Below are 24,800 nucleotides of genomic sequence, written 5' to 3'. Positions count from 1 at the left end.
TAGGAGGGATGGAAGGGCGCACTTCAGTGTCTCAGCTCTGTCCCGGCTCTGGTACAAACTGTCTTGTTATGGTAATGAAATTCCTCTTCCAGATCTCTCTGATATTTGCCTTCCACTCATACTGTGGATGGCTTCTGACAGCATTAGTGCACATAATAATAAAGCTGTTCTACTATGACTATAAATATTGTATTGACATTTACATACCAGTGGGAGGAATGCCTATATGCACTGTTGGTAAACTGTAGCTCAGTGGTAATTATTAATTTTGTGTATTTATAAAGTGCTCACATTTTCTGTAATAACAGTTTTTTTTCTGCCCCTTCAGGAGATAAAAGTAACTGGAAAAGATACCCCTGATGCTGAAGAGACAGGACGAGCTGCAGTGTCGCCCCTCGCCCCTGTGGAGAAGACCCCAGGTACCCGCTCTGCCTTCCTGCGACGTGCTATCAGCCTGTGCTCCCTGGTGCGGCGGCTGCCGACTGTGGCGTCCTCTGTAAAGCGCCTGATTACGCAAGAGCCGCTGGACTGTTTTTTCATGTGTCAGCTGACGGTGTTTGGTCTGCCTTTCCTCTATGTACAATCTGAGATCTTGTGGCAGATATTGGGGGAGTTTCCCTGGTCCCCCTCCACCTGACAGCTGCAAAACTCAACAAATATTGTGATTGTCGATCTGTCTGATATTGTAGTCTGTGAACTGGGCCCAATATATCCCTGCATATGGCCACATGTGGAGTACAATATACACTTCTAATAAGTTATAGCTGGATAATTCCACTTGCGTGCAGCACTGACAGTTTTCTTGTGCCATTGTTGGGGATGATCTATAAGATGCAAATAATTTCTCCTTCTATTCAAATTGCATGTAGATTATATGCAGCTTGAAACTGGACCAATCAGAATAGCTTCCCATCAAAGTTAAAGCTGCATAACCTTTACTCGAAATTTGAATGCAAGGAAAAATGATTTGCATTGCATCATTGAACGTTTTTAATCATTATGTATTCTGGGACTGGTCAGAGTTTGTAGCATTTGTAGACAAGTTCTGCTGCCAGAGAATATCTGCCATGAGAGTAGTACTGATGCTGCCACAGCTGAGGGTCTATTAAGAAATAATTTCTTTTAGCTGTATTAGGCTACAAGGCTTTTTAAAGGATGCTTACCTGGGGCTTCTTTCAGCCCCAGAAGTCTCTGTGTCCCTTGCCGCAGTTCCACAGTCCCCAAGTCTCCTCCTGTCCTCTCCAGTCAGGTCAGTAGCTTCTGTGCATGCCTGGGTGTGCACACGTGCCGCTCAGGGTTGAAGGTTTTCGGCCATAGGTTTTGGGACCGCTAGCAGTGCATGCGCAGAAGGCGCTAACTGGCTGCTACGGAGGAGGCAGCAGGAGGCTTGGTGACTGTGGCAAGGGATACAGACTTCTAGGGGCTGGAAGAAGCCTTAAGCAAGTACACACGCACCTATACTTTTGGCCTCATGTATCCTTTTAAGCAATGAATGTAAAATAGCACTCACACTCATTCATATAATGCAAAAATTGTTGTTTAGATGTCAGTACTGTTTATCTAGAGTACACCTTTTTACTAATATAAATATGTACAATACACTATACACAGCAAAAAATGGTTAAAAAAATTCCTACATATAATAGTATTTCCTGGCCAAAAACAAAGGGTGGATTCACGCTGTGCGCCTTACATAGCGCAACGTCATAACGTATGTGAACTGCAGTGGAAACTGATCCTGTTAATTTAAAGCCTGCACACAGGCAGTTAGAATAATGTGATCTGTTACACTGTAGAGATGTGAACAGGTCCATAAAATTATATGAGCCGTGAGTTGACATGCAGAATTATTCAAATTATTCTGCAATGCAACTGATATAGTGTGAATGATTTGTGGGTGATTTGCATTTCTGTGGGAAAGTGAGAGGCGTTGCTAGCCCCAAAGATCAGTGGCACATGCCCCGGATCTATTTTGGGGTGCCCCGGATGTTCTCCAAGCAGAGTCAGACAGCAGTACTCTCATCCGGCCTCTTGGTCTCCAGATTCTACAGATATCTCTTCCTGGCTTCTCCCTCTAGTGTCTGAGAATTCATGAGAAGCTAGAGGTCATAGTGTCTTATACTCAGATATTAGGGGGAGAATCACCAGCTACAGAGGATGGCTGCAGACTTGGAGAGCGAATGGAAGAGATGAGTAGTTCTCCCCATTGTGCTTCTTTGCTGGGATCTGGGGGAGGAACCGTAAGGGCACACACAACGATGTATGCTCCATATGGAGGCTCCAGCCACCACAGCTTCCAGCATGTCACCCCAACACACAGCTTGCCCCATAGAGGCACCACAACACCCAGCATGGCACTTCAGCACCCAGCATGCCATATAGAGGTACCATAGCACCCAGCATGGCACCACAGCACTAAGCATGGCACTACACAGCACCCAGCATGCCCCATAGAGGCACTACAGCACCCAGCATGCCCCATAGAGGTACCATAGCACTCAGCATGGCAACACAGCACCCAGCATGCCCCTTAGAGGTACCACAGCTCCCAACATACCCCCATAGAGCTGTGGAGCCTTGTTGGGAGCTGTGGTGCTGCAATGACGGACAGGCTGGGATCTGTAGTGCATCAATAGGGGTATGCTTGGTGCTGTGGTGCCTTTATGGGGACATGCAGGGAGCTGTGGTTCTCTTATGGGTGCATGCTGGGAGTTGTGGTGCCGCAATGGGAGGCCCATGAAGGGGGTTCCACTAGAAGATCGGGGAATGCTATGGGGGACTGCCAGATAATCTGACAGCAGGCCAGACCAGCCAACACAGAAGCCAGGTAACTCTGCCTAGTTATGTTTAAGTGACACTGCCTTTATGTGATATGCTGCATTTTTTTTTATTTATTTTTTTGTAGTAATGGGGAGGGGGGCTTCATCCAACAATTTGCTGGGCAGACTTATTTAGACCGCTGTTAAATTCATGTAAATTTGGCTCCACCCATGACCACACTCACATTCTGATGCATGGCCACACCCATTTTTTGGCTGGTGTGCCAAAGTACCCCGGATATCTTAGGATCCTAGGGGGAAGTAGCATTATCTGATGGGAAGCACTGATGGGAGTAATTGAATTGCAGGTCACACAAGGTAATTTTTAAGTACCTTAGACAAGAAAGTCTCTCTGTGGGCCCAGGGAGCCCTCATATGCTTTGTGGTTTTGGAACTATTCCCCTCCTTTTTCTGTCATCCACATGTATGTGAGAGTACGTGAATTGTAAGTAACCGCACCCTCTTGGTTTAAAGACTACAGGAAGAGGTTGGGTAAAGGTCATAAGTCAAGGCCTTTGTTCAAGGGGTCTGAGATTGCAGGTATCCCGGGGCAGACAGGAAGTGATTTTCCCAATCATAAAGGTACTCGCGGATACCTTGTAGTACCTGCAGAGGAGTCTTGTCCTCTTCATGTGCTGCAACTCATAATGGTTCCCATGAGAACAATATGGAGTACCATGTTTATTCCATTTAAAATAAAATGCTACATTTCTGCCTCTATTAAGTTTTGAGTCACTGCTCCACCACAGATAGATAGGTCAGGAGTTCTAACTATCGGTCTACCTGTTCCAGCTGTGAAGTATCATGGGTGGGTGTGTGGCATTTTGGGGGAAAAAAGGTATTCTAAATAGCAGCCTCCATATTACTCTTAGTACATTAAGCATCAGTGTTTAATTTACCAATACTGCAAACCCTGACCTGCTCTCTAAAATTTAAAGAAAACCTGTACTGAAAATTAAAAGTCAAAATAACCATACACAAGTCATACTTACCTGCAGTGTACTCTACTCCTCAATCTCTTTTTCCTCTCCTGTGTCCTGTTTGTCCACTGTGATCAATGGAATTCTCTGTCCTCCATTTTGAAAATGGCCATTACCCCATAACAGCTTCCTGGTCAGCACACAGTTAAACTGTAATATCGCCCACTTGAGCCATAGGGAAACATGGACACATCAGTTCTCCTCTCAGCTGTAACTGACAGCAACTGATATATAACTGACAGCAACTGATATATTTCAGTTCTGACAAAATGTTGTCAGAACTGGAAGTGATCATTGTCAGAAGAAAATGGTGCGCTTCTGAGACTAACTGATGGCAAAGTAACTATGTAATGTTCATTTGAAGTTACCTCGTGTTTATTTTAAATAATTTTACTCAGTACAGGTTCTCTTTGAGCAGAACTTCAAGCACGGGCAAACAAGTCTGTACAGAGGAATGCAGATACTCTCTTATCTGCTATAGATCCAGTTGTTGCTCTTTCCTTCCTCTTCAGGTCTCTTCTCTCCTGACTTGCTGTGACGGCAGTAAAGTTCCTCCAGATACATCTTCTAAGATGGCTGCCACTTCAGTTATTTGTGGAGAGTGGAAGGGAAAGGAAGTCTCCTTGATTGACAGGGCTCCTTTCCTATGACTGGAAGCAGTAGGGGAACTGCACTGAAGATTCTGGAACTCTCGCCCTGACACTCACAGAAGTGCCAGGGAGAAGAGACCTGCAGTGTATGGAGGAGCAGACTAGCTGGAGCTTTCCTGGGAATTTAATATGTGCTTTTCCCTCTGCAGTGTATTGTATTTCATATTTGTCTGGAAATAACCTTTAATGATCCTTCCTCCTTGTGAAATGTTTTTAATTTAAATTGGTGGTGCTCAAAAATATTAACTTCTGGTATTGGATAGTTTGGGAAAGAGCAGTAGATCTGTCAGGTTTTTATTACTCTGTCATTGACTTCCTGTTCTCTGTAACCCAGCCGCTGGGAGAGGAAGCAAGCAGAATATTCTCAATGGAAAAGCATACAGCTTTTAAAACTTGTATAATGCCCTGTTCACAGTGGTCAGATGTGCTGCAGAATAGTTCTGCTTGTCAACTCACTGCCCATACAAGTCTATGGGCCTGTTCATAGTAATGGATCGCGTTATTCCAACTCCCTGCATGCTGGCTTTGCATTAAAGTCTATGTCCAGTCTTCATTGCAGTTTGCACACATTATAACGTGTGAAATATGCAGCTGACCACCGTGAACCTAGCCTAAGAATGTCACTTGTTGCTTGTGGTGATTTGGTGCCTGGTATAGGAGGTAAGCACAAGTCTTTCCAGTTGGAACACAGCAAATTCAAACATGGCAGAGGTTATATTTATTTCCCATTCTATTAAAAACAAACAGAACAAAGATTCGGGCTAGAGTTCTCTCGATTAACAATTTGAGTAAGTTTTAATGAACTTAAAATCATACTTGACATTTGCACAGAAAAGTTTTATATTTTCTGTCAAAATATTCTTCAGATGGTACCGTTTCCCTTATGTGGTACAGTGGATTAGCTAGAGGTTTGTCATTTTACTGGATATTTGCATTTCGTTTTTTTGCTTAGTGACTACTTGCTGCTAACTGAGCTGGCTATACAGCACTTGAGTTTTAAAGTTCTTTGTTACATATATTTTTTTTTTATTTCTTCTGTAGTTTTACTCTGGGATTATTGTTTTACCTTTCAGAAGTTGGCAGCTTGGAATGGTTGTAATACTTTATTACTATTATTAGTGTCTCCAGATCCAGTTATATTCCTTTACAATAGATATGTTATTTATGTGCTGGAGCTTTTATGCACTGAATTTGTTTTCTTATAAGTTTTACCTCTTGAATTGTCTGCCAACTCAGGTAGTTTTTAGTTGTATTACGTGCACTTGAATAAATTATTGGTACATATGTAAGCACAGCTCAGTCTGTTTATATTCTGCTTTGTTAGTGATGGTGGTTGCTATATCTGGCCAATCTGTGGGTTTGCAGGTAACGACCATTAATGATCAAATATATAGGAATATAATTTAGAAATTTCTGTTGCATAGTTTGATTTTATTTTGATTTTAAAGGGGGTTTGTGAAAATAACACACAAGTCCTGACTCTTTCATTTGAGCAATTTTCTACACAGAACGTGCATATTAAATGTCTGGAGAAGAAATTGCTTTGTATAGTTTTTTAATGATCTTGTTTGCCTGTACAGGCTCCTGAAGTATACATTGTGGTGGAGTACAATTTCATAGATTCTGCTGGTCATTGTGGAGGAACTGAAGGCACTTGGGTCTTTGTGAGCATTGTGCTCACAGTTGCAAATGATACAGAACTCCGTCCCGCATCACCTTTTTATTGATCAAATGTGTGGTGTCCCCCACCAATGTAGTCATGTAAGCTGCATCATTATAGCAGTCTAAAAGTACCTTTAATTTGGTGACCACCTCTGTGGGCTCCTTCATTCTGAAGAATCCAGAGCCACACCCAATACTGGCAGAGAAAGCATGGCTGAGCTGTTGCTTACTACTCCTCGCAATCAGGATGCGGGCGGGGCTGTTGGCTTCCTCTTAAAGGGAACCAGAACTGAGAGGGATATGGAGGCTGTCATAATCATTTCCTTTTAAACCATGCACATTGCCAGGTTGTCCTGCTGATCCTCTGCATCTAATACTTTAAAATGTACCAGAGCTCAAGAAAATAAAGTTTTATACATACCTGGGGCTTTCTCCAGCCCCATGCACATGGATCACTCCCACTCTGCTGTCCCCAGCTGTCGATACCGGTCCAGTCGGGGCCAGTCTACGCTGGAGAAGTGCACCTTCTACGTAGATAGGCAAAGAGAGAGATACGTTAAGAGCACACTTCTCTTAAATCAGACTTGGCCGCAACTGACAAAAATGATGGGAACCGGTACCGGAGCTGCAGACATCGGAGGCCAGCGGCATGGGGGCAATCCAGGTGGATGGGGCTGGAGGAATCCCCAGGTATGTATAAAACTTTTTCTTGAGCTCTGGTTTCCTTTAAGCCATAGGCCCAGAACAAGCAGATCAGGCATTTCTGACAAGATTAGTTGCATGCTTGTTTCAGGTGTGTGACTCACACTAATGCAGTCAGAATGCTCAGCAGGACACTAGGCAACTGGCATTGCTTAAAAGAAAATCAATATCGCAATCTCCATATCCCTCTCACTTCAGGTTCTCTTTGATGATTTGGTGGGAGGAATGGGGAATATTGGTCTAAGAAAAGGTGAGGCTGGACTGGGCCTTTAAGATTGCTACAGCCCCAAACAGTGACTTTTCACTTCAAGAGCTTATACCAGTTCAATGTTACAGGATAGCTTATAGATTGTTTAGGATGGGTTTGTTTTTTGGTCTTCGTGAAATCAGAATGTTGACTGTGTAATATAAACATCACATATGCTGGTGCCTGTCTTGCATACTAAGAAACATTTTGAGGCAGGAAAGAAAAAATCCTATATTCAGAGCTTTCATGGTGGATTTGTGAGTATATAGCTGAAATCGGGAGCTCTGAAGACAGTAGTGAAATTATCATAAACATTTGCTTGGTCTAAAACAACAACAAAAAATCTGCGTAACTGCCTGTGTACTGTTAGTGAACTGCTGACAAATGACTAAGTGGCCAACTCAAAATGTTGTTTTTTTCAGTATTAAGTTATAGAAGCAGATTTTTGTCACCACCGTGATATTTTATCACAGTTTCAGGTCTAGACCTGCTTGCTAGGCTATTTGTTAAAAAACATGCTCTGTCCAATGCAGAGGGGGGTAGTGGAAATGAGCAATGTCTTGTGTGTACATATCGTTGGACCTTTCTGTATTAACTTTTGCACTAGTGAAAATGTGTGCTACAGGCTGACCTGAGGTTGATTGATCATGTTCTGAAAAGTCCCTGACCGTCTAGGGATTAGTTTTCCTGCTGAGCTTCTTTTGGAAGTGTGCGGCATGCGCAAGATGGTGATTTATTGTATTTAATCACACTTAGCACTTTATTCTAATAAACTATTTAATTATGGTGTTATTCTAATAGCTTTGTGCATTGTGCTGTTACTCCATGTTGTTTCTAAAGATGGCCGGCGTTTTGTTACTTTGGGTAACAGTAACAAACTGGAATTTGGCAAAACCAAAGGAAAAAGAAGCGCAGGGACATCACTGTCCATTCCTAGACTAGATCTTTTGCTTGCTGCCTTTACCAAGTTAGTAAATCCAGAAGAGTTGTTGGCTGGGACAGTGTTTAGAGAGTGTAGGTTATACCTCTGTCAGGATTTTTGTCTCTAAAAAATCAATATGATTGGTGTTACCTTTTTAGAGGCAAAATAGCTCACAATAATATGGTCTAAATAAGAAGTGCGCTCCAAATGGGGGGGGAGTGAAGATCTTAGTGGGAATGAGCATACGTGTATAAAGCTTAGAGCACTGTGTTCCGCATTTGTGACCTGTAAAAAATATAGTGCATTGTGGCGTTCCTGGTTGCTGAAACTTGATTTGTCATCTGGTATTAGAGACTCATGTACTGGTAGCCGTGTGAGTGTTGTCATGTATTGTATAGCAATAATGGATAAATCCCTGTTGCTGCTTAAATCAGGTACTTCTTGCACTGTAGTTGCTATAATTATAGATTAAGCACTGCCATTGTACTCTGCAGTTTACTGATAATCAGATTTCTGGTGTTTAATGAAGTCTCAAAGTTCATCTTAACAGTCAGTAAAATTTCATGTTCTATAGTATTTTTTTTGTGTGTGTTTGTTTTCTTAGTTGGGGGGGGGGGGGGACTGGGGCCTTTTAGCAGGTCATACTACCTAAATTCCATAAATCAGTGTTCGGTAGAAGCTGGCCAATTAAACCGCCTTTTTCCCCATCTCCCCACTCATTTGTCTGAAGATGCTTCAGTGGTGGGGTCTCTGGATTCCTGGGAACTCAAGTCTGCACACTTTTCCATGCCCATGGGTCCCTTCCCCCCTGTCTGGTTACATTATGTAGTTATGGGTAATGCAGCAAGGAGAAGGGACCACTTAATCCCCTCGTGTACATTCACCATTGGTGAGAACCATCCCAGGACTGGGCAATTATTTCCAGGAGCCAGCAGCTAATGCACCTTGAAAACGGCATCTGACATCTTTTGGGTTTTTCGCTGACTGGTTCCTGAAAATCTCATGCCACCTCCTGGATTGGGCTGAAAAGGCTGATGAAATCCTTATTACCTGTATTATGTCCACCCCTGAAAGAACCAGGGGATGACTTCTGCCACCCAGCTCTCTGAAACTGAAATATGGCTTTTGAGTGAACTCTGACATTCGTTTACATCTCACACATTGTAGTGAAACATTTTAGATGGAGTGGGGAAATGTTACCACCACTGTCAGATTTTTATTTTTCTATTTGTTTCTCTTATTTCTTTCTCTGTCCCCATTGGCAAGATTTGTTCACTTCCCTGTTCTGGTCAATGAGGCAGGAAGTGAATGGAGCCTGTCCCCTCCCTGTCCATAAACTCAGAAAAACACATATTTCGGCTGGGTAATGTTTGTGCACACCTCTGTCTGTTTAATCCTTTAATTCCAAAATTACATGTAGAGCAATATTGTGTTTTCTTTCTATCTGTGTCAATATAGTTTTGTTGTTGTGTTTCCCTGTCCTTTGTGTTGTTCTAGGCTGTGGAGGGTAAAGATGTATCATTTATCAAGGCCACACTCACAAACTACACTGGTGATGGTGACTAAACACATCCCTGCAGCTTAACAGGCTATTAAGAATTCACAATGTATTTACTTTAACTATTAAGTAATTCCTTATCGCACATTTTGAGCAGAGGACAGGCTGCCTGCAGACGCCTAAATGTTTCCCTATAGGAACTTAAAACACCCAACACACAGGCATTTTTCTACACTTCACCCTTTTTTTTTTTTTTATTAAATGTTCTCTAAAGTACATTACAAAACCGTAAAATGTGAAGCCTTATGAGCATCTAGCGGCTAATAAGTTAATTTATTCACATTTTAATTCAGTTTTTCACTTGTAAGCACTTTAACTGAACATGCATTTTAAATGCAACCATACTAGTATGTAAAAAGAAATGGGCCCTTATAAAGCAGGACAGGATAAACTCTAGCTGTTGGGCTTCCAATGCACCTGAATAATTTACAGCTGGTGCCTGGCTTATAGGGCTCTATAAATATATCAATATGAGTGTAGTTTAGATCCATTTAAAAGAAAAAAAAATGAGATTCTCACCTCAGATCTTTCATTACCTCAAATGGAGCTGCATCTTTTGCAGCCGTTAAGCCTTTTTCATGCTAGATTGAACTAGGCCGAAACAACTGATAACTCCCTCTGCCAAGGATCTAGCATGTGTACAGCAGACCCCCCACCACCTGTATGTCGGCAAGCTATCCAGCGGGCCGATCAATACCATGGAGGACTGGCCCAGGGCATTGCTCTTCTTACTTATCCTGCCCACTCTGGTACTCCATATCACTGGTCCGGCAGCCCTCCTCCAGTCCACATAGCAACTGATCGCATCCCTAGCCTCCAGTCTCTACAGCCCTGCACTGGTGCCCTGGGTATCAAGTCCTGATCCTGCTGGGCAACCATTGTCATACACGGCTTAAAGGACCACTGCAGCGAAAAAAGTAATGAGTTAAAATTTGAAAGAACTCACAGGTTTTAGACCAATCCATCTCCTCATGTGGTATTCTCAAGGATTTCATTGTTAGCAACTGACATTCAGGAAATGGTTTTGTAAAGTCTAACTGCAAAAACGGTCTGCGAGTGAGTAGGGAGGCTTATTGTTACCATTTTGGCAGTTAAACTGCCGTTCAGGAAATGCCTTTGAAAACAAAGAAAATCGTGGGAATCCCCCAAAAAGAGATGGACTAGCCCAAAACCTGCCGGTTCTGTCAGAATTTAACTGCTTACTTTTATCACTGGAGTGATCTTTGAGGCAGTGTTCCCCAACCGTCCTCAAGGCCCACCAACAGTGCATGTTTTGTGGAAATCCACAGAGGTGGAGGTCTCTGCTGAGACACTAATTACCTCGCCTATGCATGTTTGTGGTTCTCTGCAAATCGTGTACTGTTGTTGGGCCTAGAGGACAGGGTCGGGGAACTCTGCTTTAATGGATCTCAATTTTGCAGGGGGTTGTGTTTGTAGCAATGAAAGGGAATAGAAACTGCTGCAGTTCAAAATATCAACATAGCATAACCTTTTTCTGTGAGAACTGCTCCTATTCAGTTTAAATGAAGCCGTTCTTTTCTGTTAGTCTCTGTGCAGTGAGACTGCAGCCCACATATGCCTATTCATCCCCCTGCAGGTAGGCCCTCATATATTGCTACTTCTGCAGGCAGCCTGTAGCCCTCATACCTCACTAGGCAGCCTGTGGCCCTCATACCTCATTATCTTTGTAGGCCACCTGCGGCACACTGTACAATAGACACACGTTAATAATATTGGCTTCAGACCCTCCTCCCCTGTCTCCTGCTAATGTTACTTTTCCAATCTCCTGTTCTTGTCATACTCTGTAATGTTTGGTTTGCCTCTTTCACTGTTGCACTTTTACTTTAATAAATTTTGGCTTTAATTTTTTTCCCGGCTTGTGACTTTTTTAAGTTTTTGTTTTATTATTTTACATGTGATGGGAGTATAGCACTGAATTAAGGTACACTATATCCAGACATTTAAAACCACTCAGCTGTATACCCATTCATCAAATGGTCCTTCCACACTACAGTCATTGAATGTTACTATAACTGGCAGAAATAAGCATTTATATTTGCATTTCAGAATTCCCCTCATCACCAGAAATTAAGCTGATAGCGGTAAGGCTAAAAAAAAAATACACCGCTGCAGATCCACACACTGAATCTTAAGAGAGCAATAGTGCCAGAGCTGTGCATTAGTAAGGCACTACCTACTTCCTGGCTACTCTAAGCCAGGCTTATATATTTACTCCGGGAGCAGGCGGGAGATGGTTAGGAAGATTTCAGAAGGGGAGAACACAGGGAACACTTATACATAGGGAGCAACATAGATAACCGTAATACATTAAACTCTGGACTCCTAGAGAATCTCTAACACACATTCCATGAATTAATTTTGTTTGGTGTTGACAACACTGAATCCCAATAGCCAATATTAGTTTGTAGCTGTACTGGCCATCTGGTGAAAATGTTACGTATTGAATTTCATGGGTTGCTTTATCAATACCAATGCAAGAAAAACAGTACCAAAAGTTGAGCAGTCGCTCAGTGTAACCAAACAGAATTTGGAACCCATTTCTGCACCAGTCTTGCTTCAATTTTCTTTGTACTGGTTTTGATAATATGATCTACAGATCTTAAAGGAGTACTGTAGGGGGTAGGGGGAAAAAAGAGTTGAACTTACCCGGGGCTTCTAATGGTCGCCGCAGACATCCTGTGCCCACTCAGCCACTCACCGATGTTCCGTCCCCCGCCTCCGGTTCACTTCTGGAATTTCCAACTTCAAAGTCGGAAAACCACCGTGCCTACAAGGCCCGCACCTTTGCTCCCGCTGACATCACCAGGCATGTATTGCACAGGCCCAGTACAGTCTGCGCATTGCGCTCCTGGTGACATCAGTGGGAGCGAGGACACGGTTGCGCAGGCGCAGTGGTTTAACGACTTTAAAGTGGAAAATTCCAGACATGAACTGGAGGCAGGGACAGGAGCATCGATGAGTGGCTGCACGGGACGTCTGCGGGGGACCATTAGAAGCCACAGGTAATTTTTTATTTATTTATTTTTCCCCCCCTACAGTAGTCCTTTAACGGTAACCTATTATCTTCCTAACACGGGAAGTGGAACTATATTAACTTTTTTACCAACTGCCACAGCAAAATACAAGAGATAGCGAGATGAATAAAGGTCCCACAATATCTTAATCAAACTTAACATGGATAATTGAGACCAGGAGTCAACTTCCACCGGGAGTAATTACCTATTCCGTAACGGCAAGACTTTCTGATGCTCCAGGGTGTCCTTAATGGCTGCTGCTCTCAAGTGTCTAGAGTCCAACAGGAGAAATGTATTATACAAGTTTTAACAGTGTTCTGTACAACTCTGTGTTTTGCCTTAACTGACTATTGCTTTGACTTGTACTTAACTAGGTTACAAAAACTTACAGACGATCTGTATCCTTTGTATAGAAGTGTTCTTTGAGCTCAGGATACAGAAAATTTAATATTGGTTATTTCAGTGTGGAGCAATTGTTTGTCACTGTATTTGTGGCTGAAAATATCCTTTGAAGTGCATGCGATGAAGTCCAAGGATATTAGACCCAAAACATGTTAGATACTTTTTCAATCTTTGCTAGCTCCTTTTACACATATTCTGTAAGTATTGTATTTCAAGAGGTGCCCTCAGTGGGATTATGGGTAACATACCAGCAATAAGACTCTGCTTCCTTCTTTAATGTTCACGGTTTATGGCAGAAATGCAGCCCACAACTTGGTCTTGCCAATGGACTTATCCAGTTTCTTTGGAATACACTGGACATGCATGCTGTTCTGGCGCATTTCTTGACTGTGTTCATGTGACAGATTGTCACACTGGTAGGGAAAGTGGTGAGTTTAACACCACCTTAGATGTTTTCCACCACCATACCTTACCAAAAAAAGTGCAAACAAGGAGCCAAATCTGCCGTCTTGTCTAGGGCGCATTTTACCTGATTCTGATCAAAAGGGCCATTGCACCCAAACTTAGTATATTTGGTGTTACTTGTGTATTGGAGAGGTAAAGGACTGGTAGTGAGAACTGTGTTGCTCACTTGACAACTTGCTTGCCACTCCATTCATGATAAGGCATGACCTCATCTCAGGATGAAGACTACAGAAATGAGAGTAAAAACACCAAAAATTCCAAAGTGATCTGAAATGCCCAAAACTCATGGAAGATGGGACCAGAATCTGAAACTATGTCAAGGAGATCCCACCAACCAAGTCCACAGGAAACACTAGAGGCCATCAAGGGATCCTACCCAACAGCCTCCACCCATGGAGTAAGACTATTTTGAGTTGAGGGAACCTCTAACATAAGTTTTTTAATTATGTGTCCGGTAGACTGCTGTAATGCTTACCAAGCTTGGACAATTTGGTCCTTTTTTGAAAATTCTTAGTTTTAGCAATGTTTGCTCTGCAAAAGAAGATAGGTGTCACCCATTTATTAGGACCACACAGATGAATCATTCACAGCAACTGATTAGCTGCAACTAGACTTAAATAGATATGAATGTAGTTTTCAGCAATAGCAGCTAAACTGCAAGAACAATGGCACCCCAAGTACACTATTCAAATAAAAAAAACACACATGTAGCAAACAAAATAACAGGTTTCCATTGGTTGATATTGTACTATATATATAATTTTTTTTTTCAAGAAGCCTGCATAGGTGTATAGTTTATTTATACAGGAACCGTGTTTTCAAGCATTTTAGTTGTGCCAGATTTAGTATTGCTTGAATTTAATAACTGTAGCAGGTGTGTGGAGATTGGACAAACCATTACAAATTTTGTAGTAGCTACCAATCACTGAAATTTACATGTCCGGGTGGAGTGACCCTTCAGCATTTAAATTTACATTTATTTGTAAGTCTGGAAAATCTTTTTGAAGGTCAGGTATCTAATTTTCTGAAGAGAACTTATGATCTTCAGGGATTACAATGCAATCTTGCAGGTGCTTATCCAATGTTGCTGTCATCATGTTTTTAGGTCCCAGTCTGAACGACGTGGAGGACCACAGCACAGCCAAGAGGCTACGAGCCACTCCAGAGCGTATAGAGTTGGAGAACTACCGTGTGTCCATGCAGAAGGAGGAACTAGAGGAGGTGCCCGAGGAGACACTAGCAGAGCACAATCTCAGCAGCTTGCTGGATAAAGGCGCAGAGAATGAGGAGGAAGCTGTCAGCAGGTCAGAATTGGGGGCAGAAATGGAGACCATAAATTAACCATAAATTGGGAGCGTGTGGTTAAAACCCCCACTAAGCTTAACATTGAACAAGCTAAAACTTTGAAAATATCAAGTGGATTAGTGAAAATTATAAGGATCACCTGTGCAGGTGAACATCAGAAATTCTGGACTTAGATTTGCTTGCTTGCAACTTTGCACCTCCCCTCTAGGCTTTTATATCTCTCATGCTTTGCATTCCTGTTAACAGACCAAGGTTTCACAATTTCTCACTTCCTACCTTCTGTGAGCTAAAAACTCCCACTTCATCATATATATCAGGTTCTAATGAAATGCAAGAATCCTGAGAAATGTAATCTTATTTCCGTTGTCCTGTCGGCTTTGCATGTCGCATTGTCTCACCTGATTGACCTGCTTACCAACTGATTTTAGGGAGGAGAGAAAATGATCTGTGTGCAGTTGGCTATTATTATTATTTGCTGTTTATATAGCGTCAACATCTTCCGCAGCACTGTACATAGTATATATTGTCTTGTCACTGACTGTTCCTCAGAGGAGCTTACAATCTAGTCCCTACCATAGTCCTATTTCCTATGTGTATGTATCGTGTAGTGTATGAGTTGTAGTCTAGGGCCAATTTTAGGGGGAAGCCAATAACTTTTCTGTATGTTTTTGGGATGTGGGAGGAAATCTGAGTGCCCGGAGGAAACCCACGCAGACACGTGGAGAACATACAAACTCCTTGCAGATGTTGACCTGGCTGGGATTCAAACCAGGGACCCATCTCTGCAAGGCGAGAGCGCTAACCACTATGCCACCGTGCTACAGTGTTTCCCCGAAAATAAAAGCCTTATGTTAAAGGACAACTGAAGTGAGAAGACTATGGAAGCTGCCATAGTTATTTCCTTTTAAACAGTACCAGTTGTCTGGCAGCCCTGTTGATCTAGTTGGCTGCAGTAGTGTCCGAATAACACCAGAAACAAGCATGCAGCTAATCTTGTCAGATATGACAAGAATGTCAGAAACCCCTGATCTGCATATGCTTAGTCAAGGTCTATGGCGAAAAGTATTAGAGGCAAAGGATCAGCAGGAAACGCAGGTAACTGGTATTGTTTAAAAGGAAATAAATATGGAAGCCTCTATATCCCTCTCATTACAGTTGTCCTTTAATTTTTGCTCCAAAAGATGTGCTAGGGCTTATTTTGGGAGAATATCTTGTATTCCTATGAACACCCGATAGGTACTTCACCACTGTGTCCACTTCCTGGCTGCCTCTTCCTCCCGTGCAGTCTACTGATCAGGACTCAGCCCTGTCAGCTCTGTACAAAGCTGATGATCTTGCTGTGTGCTGGGATGACAGGACCAGTGTCTGATCACCACTGCACTGCCTCTTCCTCCTCTTTAACTGCCAGTATGGCTTTATTTCAGGGTATGGCTTATATTTTGAGCAGGCTCGAAATTCAAGCTAGGGCTTATTTTAAGGGTAGGGCTTACTTTCAGGGAAACACTGAAACGCAGTAAGCAAATACAACTTGTTTGTTTCTAGATCCTGAAGATATTTACTTTTGCTGATTACTATTACTGTAAAAAATTTTATTCCCCTCTGTCACTTATGATTATTTTATAATGGCACAAGAAATCATCTCACCTTGGCTTAGGTGAAATTGGAGGTCATCTGAACTCTCTTCAATCCTTTCCTTAAAGGATACCCAAGGCTAAAATAAATTAATGAATTAAACGATTGTATCTATCTATCTTCTCCTAAAAATGATGTTTTAAGATATTCCACATTTTTTTTTAATGTTTAAATCTACTTTTTAAGTTTTAACTGTTTTATTGCTTTTGCTCAATGGCACATTCATTGAAGTCTGCCAGAGCTAAAATCTATGAACCATTCACCTTTTTTCTCTTTCCTGCTTTCAGAAGCCATTTTCTGCTAGGAAAGTGTTTTATAGTTGGAATTTCTTATCAGTCACACTGTAGTCACTTCCTGTCCGAGTCAGGACTGAGTCAGCCACTTACATGCCTGATATTTAACTCTCAGGCAGAGAAAGAAAAAAAGGAACACAGCATAGTTATTTGTGTGCTAGGCACTGTACATACACATGTCTATCTCATCATGTCATATGTCACTTCGGATATCCTTTAAATGTTTCTGCTATTTATCACAACTGGCGGACATAAAGTGGCCATACAAAGTTCAGTGTAAACAATTAATTTTTGGCACATGCAGTCCTTATATTGAATCTTCAGCTGCACTAAAGTTTGGTTGTTAAAGGACACCTGAAGTGACAGGGATATGGAGGCTGACATATTTATTTTCTTTTAAAGGGACCCTGCGCAGAGCTTTAAAATTGGCACTTACCTGGGGCTTCCTCCTGTAGCCCACAAGGTCAATCTGACTCGTCCGGGTCCCTTCCATGGTGCCGCTGGCACCCCTGTTAGCCTGGCAACTTCACCTGAAGTCTAGATCACGCACCCGGCGCGATCACGCGTGCATGGCCATAAGCCTCCTGCGCATGCGTGGTTCTCAAAAGACTGAACTGTGTGTGCGCAGGAGGCATACAGTGATACGTGCGCTATCAAGCCGGGTGCGCTGGCAGGCAACGCATGCGCAGTTGCTGCTTACTGTCAATTTTAACAATACCAGTTACCTTATTGTCCCGCTGAACCTCTTTCCCTATTACTTTTAGCCATAGAATCTGAACAAGCTTGCAGATCAGATGCTTGACTGGATTTGTGAAGCATGAAACATCAGTAGGATGTTCAAAAGGAAATGCATATGCTGGAGTTATTAGCATTTAATTGTCCATCCCTTAACATGTTAGTCCACTTCTACGAGGACACTCAGAATAGCTTCTCTTCGACCACAGTGACCCTAGTATCGTCTTAAAGCGGAATATAACCCTGCATTTCAACTTTGCTCTAAAACATTATTTACAGTATATTACCGGTATATGCAACCAGCATTTTTTTTTTTTTTTACTAGACCAGCATTGGAAGGGTTACACAGACTTTTAAAATTCCTGGAGATTTCTGCAGACGCATCCGAAGCTCAGATAGATACATTTTGTTTACATAAATGTATCTAAGTGTTGAATGTGACTCGCTCTGACTCTGACTGAGCTGGAGGACAGCCAAAGTGTGTAACATTCAACACTTAGATATATTTATGTAAACAAAATGTATCTATCTGAGCTTCGGATGCGTCTGCAGAAATCTCCAGGAACTTTAAAGCCCTGTGTAACCCTTCCAATGCTGGTCTAGTAAAAAAAAAAAAATGCTGGTTGCATATAATATACTGTAAATAATGTTTTAGAGCAAAGTCGAAATGCAGGGTTATATTCCGCTTTAAGGAGCCCATTAACGGTTACATTTTTTTCACCCAAGGCAATCTTTTGCTGCCATTTTTACGATCGAATTGTATAGAAAATTTGCAGCTTATGAAAGCAACTGATAGTGATCAATTATTTGGTCAATTGCTTTATAAGATGAAATCAATCCGAAAGTTGGAAAATATGATCGCATTTGAAGAATCGTTTAGTAAATATGAACATTCGATAATTGCCTTTAGATTATTTAGGATTATTCAAATCGCATCGAAAGATCGCATTTAGAGAAAAATTGGCCCGTTAATGGGCACCTTTTTCAGTAATTGTGCTGTTTTAATTTAACAGCTCAGAGTCCGAGATGGACGATGATGAAGAGGAAGAGTTGGAGGAGGGGGAGGATGGGCTTCCCACCTCTGATCTTGGCGGCGTACCATGGAAGGAGGCAGTGAAAATTCATGCCAGACTTAAGGGAAAAAGTCCGGGGGAGTTGGTGCCACTGACAGTGGAGACAGGACATAGCGAAGAGGAGGAGGAGGAAGAGTCTGAAGAGGAGGAGCCATCCAGTGAAGGTTGGTTATGTATACTGATAAGATGACAATATCAAATTGGACCTGTCACATGCACACAGAAGGTTGGAAGCAATATTCAGGAGCATGCAGGTTATTGATGTGCTTATGGGCACATCATAGGTAAATTCCCTTTTGTTTTTAATGAAACACCTCATAGATTACTGGATTTGGGTTCTGCACACAACAGACCACCTAGTGCCCTCTGTTACTTTAATGATCCATAAGAGCAGGAGTGCTTCTTTGTTGGTGTTTTATAGGCTTAAGCCCCATCTACACAATACGATTCTTTGGGTGATTCAATTACAATTCTATTTACGATCCAAATAAATCCGACATGTCCGATCGGGATTCGATTCAATTCGATTTGCCATTGTTTTGCATTGGCAAATCGAATTGAATCCAGATCGGACATGTTGGATTTAATCGGATCGTAAATTGAATCGTACAAAGAATCGTATCGTGTAGATTGGGATTAAGCCCCATAACTACACTGTAAACACTGCAGCTTTGCTCAAAATAAAGGAGCCTGCATATGTAGATTATAGTGATTAAGTTTATTGATGCGTTTTATAAAACAAGTCTATTATCTTTTCAGTTGGAGATATGCATTACTTTAAACGAATTATGCCTATTAAACGTTGCAGTTTTCACAAATTGACAAGATACTGTAAATGCCAGCTGCACCAGTTCATAGACCCCATGTTCTCCTGAGCTACTCACTAACTGCTTACTCCCAGTTTGAACCTATGGGGTATCAGACTGCAGGGAAGCATGGTAGTCTCTCTCCTGATTTTTTTAACTGTAATGTAATGCAGGGCATACACAGTGAGATTTATGCGCGAGATCGAGCCGCTGACTCGTCCCCGCGGGCGCTCCTTATCTTCCGCTCGTTTTCTTCCCATTGTCCATCCGAGGGTATCAAGCTCCTCGCTGATTGGACCTGTCGGAAATTATCAATCGCGCCATCAGCGGCTCGATTGATAAGACAAAAAATGCCGTGTATGCCCAGCATTACAGTTGTTTGGACTGTTTGGGAGTTAGCAGACAGTTAGGAGTCAATTAGAAGTAGTAATTTTTTATTTGCTGTAACCGCAATTCTAATGCAAAAGTCATTTTAAGTCATGTTTTATGAAATGTATATAAAAACTGTGCCTGAACTGGAGCTTGAACATTGCCTTTTCCCCCAGGAGTTTCTAGTCTAAGGCTCTAATGGCGACAGTACTGCTTTGTTCCGAGTGAAGGATCCAATTTATGTGGATTAGATAAATAAAACATTGCTAATGTTTTATATAGCTGTTTGTTTTTAAGCAGAAGATATAAAAGCACCTCCTTTTAAAAAGAATACTGTAGGGGAGTCGGGGGGAAAATTATTTGAACTTACCCGGGGCTTCTAATGGTCCCCTGCAGACATCCTGTGCCCGCGCAGCCACTCACCGATGCTCCAGCCCTGCCTCCGGTTCATTTCTGTAATTTCAGAGTCTAAAGTCTAAAAACCACTGCGCCTGCGTTGCCGTGTGCTCGCTCCCGCTTATGTCACCAGGAGCATACTGCGCAGGCACAGACCATACTGGGCCTGCGCAGTACGCTCCTGGTGACGTGAACGGGAGCAAGGACACGGCAACGCAGGCGCAGTGGTTTTCAGACTTTAAAGTCTGAAATTCCAGAAGTGAACCGGAGGCGGGGCCAGAGCATCGGTGAGTAGGTACGTGGGGGACAGGATGTCTGCGGGAGACCATTGGAAGCCCCGGGTAAGTTCAACTCATTTTGCCCCGACCCCCTACAGTATTCTTTTAAACAGTGATTTCTTTTAACCATTTGACCCGTGGGTTATTCAACATTCCACTACCCCAATGGAGTGGAGTGCAAAGATATTTTAATACCATCTCTTCAACATTCAAACTTCTCTCTCTCATTTCTATTCTTTCTCCCTCTCCATCTCTGATTCTCTCTGGGGCCTGCGGGGTGTGTCCTGATTTCCCTCTTGTGCAGAGGGTGAGTATTGCCCCTGGGAGAGAGAGCTGCACCAAGGTCTCTGGCTTCACCGTATATCTGACGAAGAAACAGTTGGTAATTTTAAAGGTATCCCACCGCTGTCACCACACCCTGCCTCCCCACAAGGGATTATTAACAGTGTGACAGTTCCTACACCACTGAAACTAGCTCTGCGGCATGATGTGACACCAGTTATTGGCACCAAATTAAAAAATATTTGAAGGTAGACTTATTAAAAAAACTACAAAAATAACCAATCTGTTTTAATTTATGCAGAGCAGATACCTATAGGTGTCTACACGCTCTAAATAAAAGACCAAAGACTTGGTCTTTTAGTGTCTGATCTGCCAGTCTAGATGCTGGTTGTAATTGGAGTCGGGCCTCATGCCTTCTGGACTGATGACTTGTTTGTTGGTAGGGCTGCCCCTTAAGGCTTTTGGTGAAAATAAGGGTATAAGAGGCAGGAAGAGGATGACTCTCAAGTAAAATTCTTTGGAAAGTTGCTATTTGCACATTGGAGTGCTGCAAGCTTTTGGGTTCTTGATTGCCTTTTGCCTTTTACAAGAACTAAAATTGCAGGCAGATGCTTCTAACTTCATGCGCTGCCTCAGCCACTGCATAAGCCAATATTTGTGTTTGAAGTGTGCTCGCTAACTGTTGTAGACCCTTTTAGTTAAATGTGCCCTCACTCCCCCCATTTTGTTAAATTAAAGATGAGCTTGTTTTCTCATGACAGGGATTATCTGCATAGAGAGATTCAGAAGCAGACATGCCTTTCAGTGATGCAGGACTTGTCCGGAAATGCATGAATGATAGGTGCCGGCAATTTGGAAATCATGTGACCTGCATGGGCTTACTCTAAAGCGCGATCACAAATCCTCAATCCTACAAGAAGGATTTAGCTTTTTTTTTTATTTGGAGCCCTGCCTTTTATTTGTATATACCTATATATAGTTTTGGTTTTTTTACTGTTCCAACACAGATGCAGCCTTGGGAATTTCACACTCACCCTGAACTGTTTGCATGATGTAGATCTGTTGCTTTGCTCTGGTTTATTTTTCTTAAGTCTTTATATATAATTTTAAGGTGCAATCAGGCTGCAGTCCATGAGGAGATCGGTTTCTCTGTTCCACGTGTAGCATGTGACGATAGTCTGCTATATACACACCTCGTCTGATCCCATCATGCATTACTGGCAGACAATCTCTTATGGAGAGGCAGGCAGCTGCATTTACTCTCCTATGGATAGGGAGGGGCAAAGTGATCACGATGCTCGTTCAAGCCAAGATCATACTGAACATTTTGCATCCCAAGTGCTGCAAGTAGCAACTTTTTAACTGCTCCATAACTGCATTTATCGTGTGGTTAGCATACTGTCGTCTTTTTTTAAATGTTAAAACACCACTCAGAACTGTCGGTTTGAACTTAGTCTTATGCTGGCCATAGAATGGCCTATTACAGTATGATCAATTGACCAAATGTTGATTGAAATTGATTTAACATAAATGAATCAATTGAACAACAATCAATTTTTGGTCATACATCAGGGTCAATTTCTTTTCCATTTCTACCTTTTAATCGATCAGTTTCTGTGTTCGCGTATGTCTGAATCGATTCATACAACAACCCTGTTGTGTGTAACGACTATATTGCTGAAAGCAAATGTGTTGGGAAAAAAATAATAATCCATTAAAGGTTGATTGAATACACTTGATTCTTGTTCCATCAGTTGAAATAACACGACCTACTGGTTTGATTTATTTTAAAAAATTTGATCTAATATTGGCCAGTATGAATCAATCGGACATAAAGTTGTGCACTGGTTAAGAGCTCTGACACAGGAGACCAGGGTTTGAATCTCGGCTCTTCCTGTTCAGTAAGCCAGTACCTATTCAGTAGGAGTCCTTGGGCTCTCTGAGGGCTCAGACACACTATAAACGCTTTTCTGAGCGCTTCTTGGCCCCCAGAGCTTTCTGAGAGTTAAAAAAAAAAAATACTCCCATTGACTTACATTAAAATCGCGATTGCGGTAAAATCACATGATTTTACCACGATTTTAATGTAAGTCAATGGGAGGTTTTTTTAAAATGCTCTTAGAAAGCTCTGGAGGCTAAAAAGCGTTCAGAAAAGCGCTTATAGTGTGCCTGAGCCCCTAACACTGTTACTGAGTGCGCTCTACTGGCTGCCTCGCAAGCGCTTTGAGTCCAATAGGAGAAAATCGCTATACAAATATAAGAATTGTTATTACTACTCGGTTTTCATCCAATGTGGTCATTTAATTGATTTTAATAATTAATTGCATAAAAAAGTATGTATAGGCATAAGGCTATGAGAAATGTCAATACAAACCTTGACATTAATAGGACACACTTTTTTTGTAAAAGATATTACTGCATTTCTTTATCTACAAATTTTAACTGTAAATTTTGAGGGTTTTTTTTTTTTTTTTACACCAATCTGACAAAACGATATTAAAGACTAGGCCGAAAATAAAATAACTTTAAACTTTTGTTAGTTTGGGACACCTTATATTAAGTACTTTTTTTTCCTTTTTGCTTGCTGGAAGCTTAAAAGGCATTTAATTGATGAGGTGATATAGGTTCAATGAGCCATTGCCATTATGCCTGACTGGCAAATCTTCTAGTTCTGTATTACAAATACAGGCCTTATTGAGAATTAGAAACCCAGACGGTCTGTATTGCACCTCTTTTTCATTATTATTATTTTGCAACAGTGAAGAAGCAAGGACCTGTCTAATGTTGAGGTGCAAAAAGCATGCACATTGGCCAGCCAATGAGGTGCAACTCTTTGAGCCTGACATTTGGTTTTGTGCTCAGTGGGCTTTTGTCATTTTGCACCCTGTAATCAAATAAGCAGTTTCTTCTTTTAACCTGTGGTTAATAGCAATTTTGAAGCATGCTTTTACCCTTGCTGTGAGAATTCATTGAAGCTGCTGTGTATGTATTAATCCTACTAATCCTCAGTGCAGGGATAGGAATTTTAAAGAACCATTTCACCCATTCCAAAATCCAGCTATGGCAGCAGTGTCATGGGACACTGGGGGAGTCTTGATGAAATGATTATTTAGCCCTTTCAAAGCCTAAAATACCACCTATTGACAACAGCCATACATGTTATATTTTAAGCTTCGATTTTGCATGGACTTGAGCTTGAATAAGTTGGGCTGGGGCTAAGCTCCTGTTTGGTAAAGTCCTGTCACCTTGCATTGATGGCTTGCAAGGTGCCCAGTAAAGGAGTTTAGAATTACTGTAGCTAAGTGGTGCCTCCACAAGTTGCTGCTGCTGTCACATTTTCTCTTATGATCAGTTTCCTGGTAAAGTAGAGCTACATAGTTTAGTATAGAGTGGTGAAGGGTTGGAACATGTATCAGACTTTTGCTGCTCTCTAAAGCTTCTGTTGAAAATATTTTTTCAAACTTCCTGTTGGTTAGTTGGCTAGCCTTCCAAAGAGGCAGGAAGTGAGTAGAACCTTTTCAATGGGAACACATTATTATGGTTAGTATTATATATTCCATAGCACTTTACAAAGTGTAAAGTGTTCTCTTACTGTATCCCAGAGGGGCTCACAATCCCATACCTCAATAAAGGCCTTCCTGATGTTCTGCAGAGATGTCATCTTCTCTGTTCTAAGTAACACAGTCCCTGGATCAGAAGATGAATGTAAAACTCCCAAACTGGAACAAAGACAGCAAGTAAAATCTGACAGAAATTCTAGCCCTCTAGTTGTATCCAAAACAGGATAAAATGTATAAATGAAGTTCCATTTTTATACTGCTGAAGCCCATATAACAAGCTAAAACCCAATCCTGATATCTGTTAAGTTTAGATCTCAGGAATGGGTTTTATAGTCAGAATTCCAAGATGCACCATTCTACCTTACATCCCACATACTGATGTGTGTCACCCTATCGGTCAGTAGCCCATACATATTGCTAGGGCCAGGGGAGGACTACAGTTCATATTGAAGAATGAAGTCCTTGTCGATGTTATGTTTTTTCTTGGTGCCTCCCAGGGTGCTGGAGGGCAACTTTTACAGGTTTTTCTTATGGGGTGATGGTCTTTCGCTTATTTCACAGTTCATGAACCTCATGCTGCACTCTGTCCTCAGTACATTTTTGGCTTTTCTTTATCTCTCTTCACCTGT

The 24,800-nt window shown here is 41.8% G+C and overlaps 1 protein-coding gene across 25 annotated transcripts in view; it reads left to right on the top strand.

Annotated features, from left to right (window-relative positions):
• Positions 1-24,800, top strand: part of MICAL3 (microtubule associated monooxygenase, calponin and LIM domain containing 3) — a 340,878-nt gene that overhangs the window by 221,907 nt on the left and 94,171 nt on the right. For 19 of the 25 annotated variants that reach the window (XM_068277274.1, XM_068277272.1, XM_068277276.1 and 16 more), the window contains 4 exons: positions 329-419; positions 14,548-14,746; positions 18,421-18,644; positions 20,634-20,723. In XM_068277274.1, coding sequence (XP_068133375.1) covers positions 329-419; positions 14,548-14,746; positions 18,421-18,644; positions 20,634-20,723 — 604 coding nt within the window. The remainder of the gene's footprint in view (positions 1-328; positions 420-14,547; positions 14,747-18,420; positions 18,645-20,633; positions 20,724-24,800) is intronic. The other 6 variants (XM_068277295.1, XM_068277293.1, XM_068277291.1 and 3 more) reach the window with 1 other exon arrangement.

The sequence above is a fragment of the Hyperolius riggenbachi genome, chromosome 3 (assembly GCF_040937935.1).
Source record: "Hyperolius riggenbachi isolate aHypRig1 chromosome 3, aHypRig1.pri, whole genome shotgun sequence".
Lineage (NCBI taxonomy): Eukaryota > Metazoa > Chordata > Amphibia > Anura > Hyperoliidae > Hyperolius > Hyperolius riggenbachi.
This window is presented reverse-complemented; position numbering and strand designations above follow the sequence as displayed.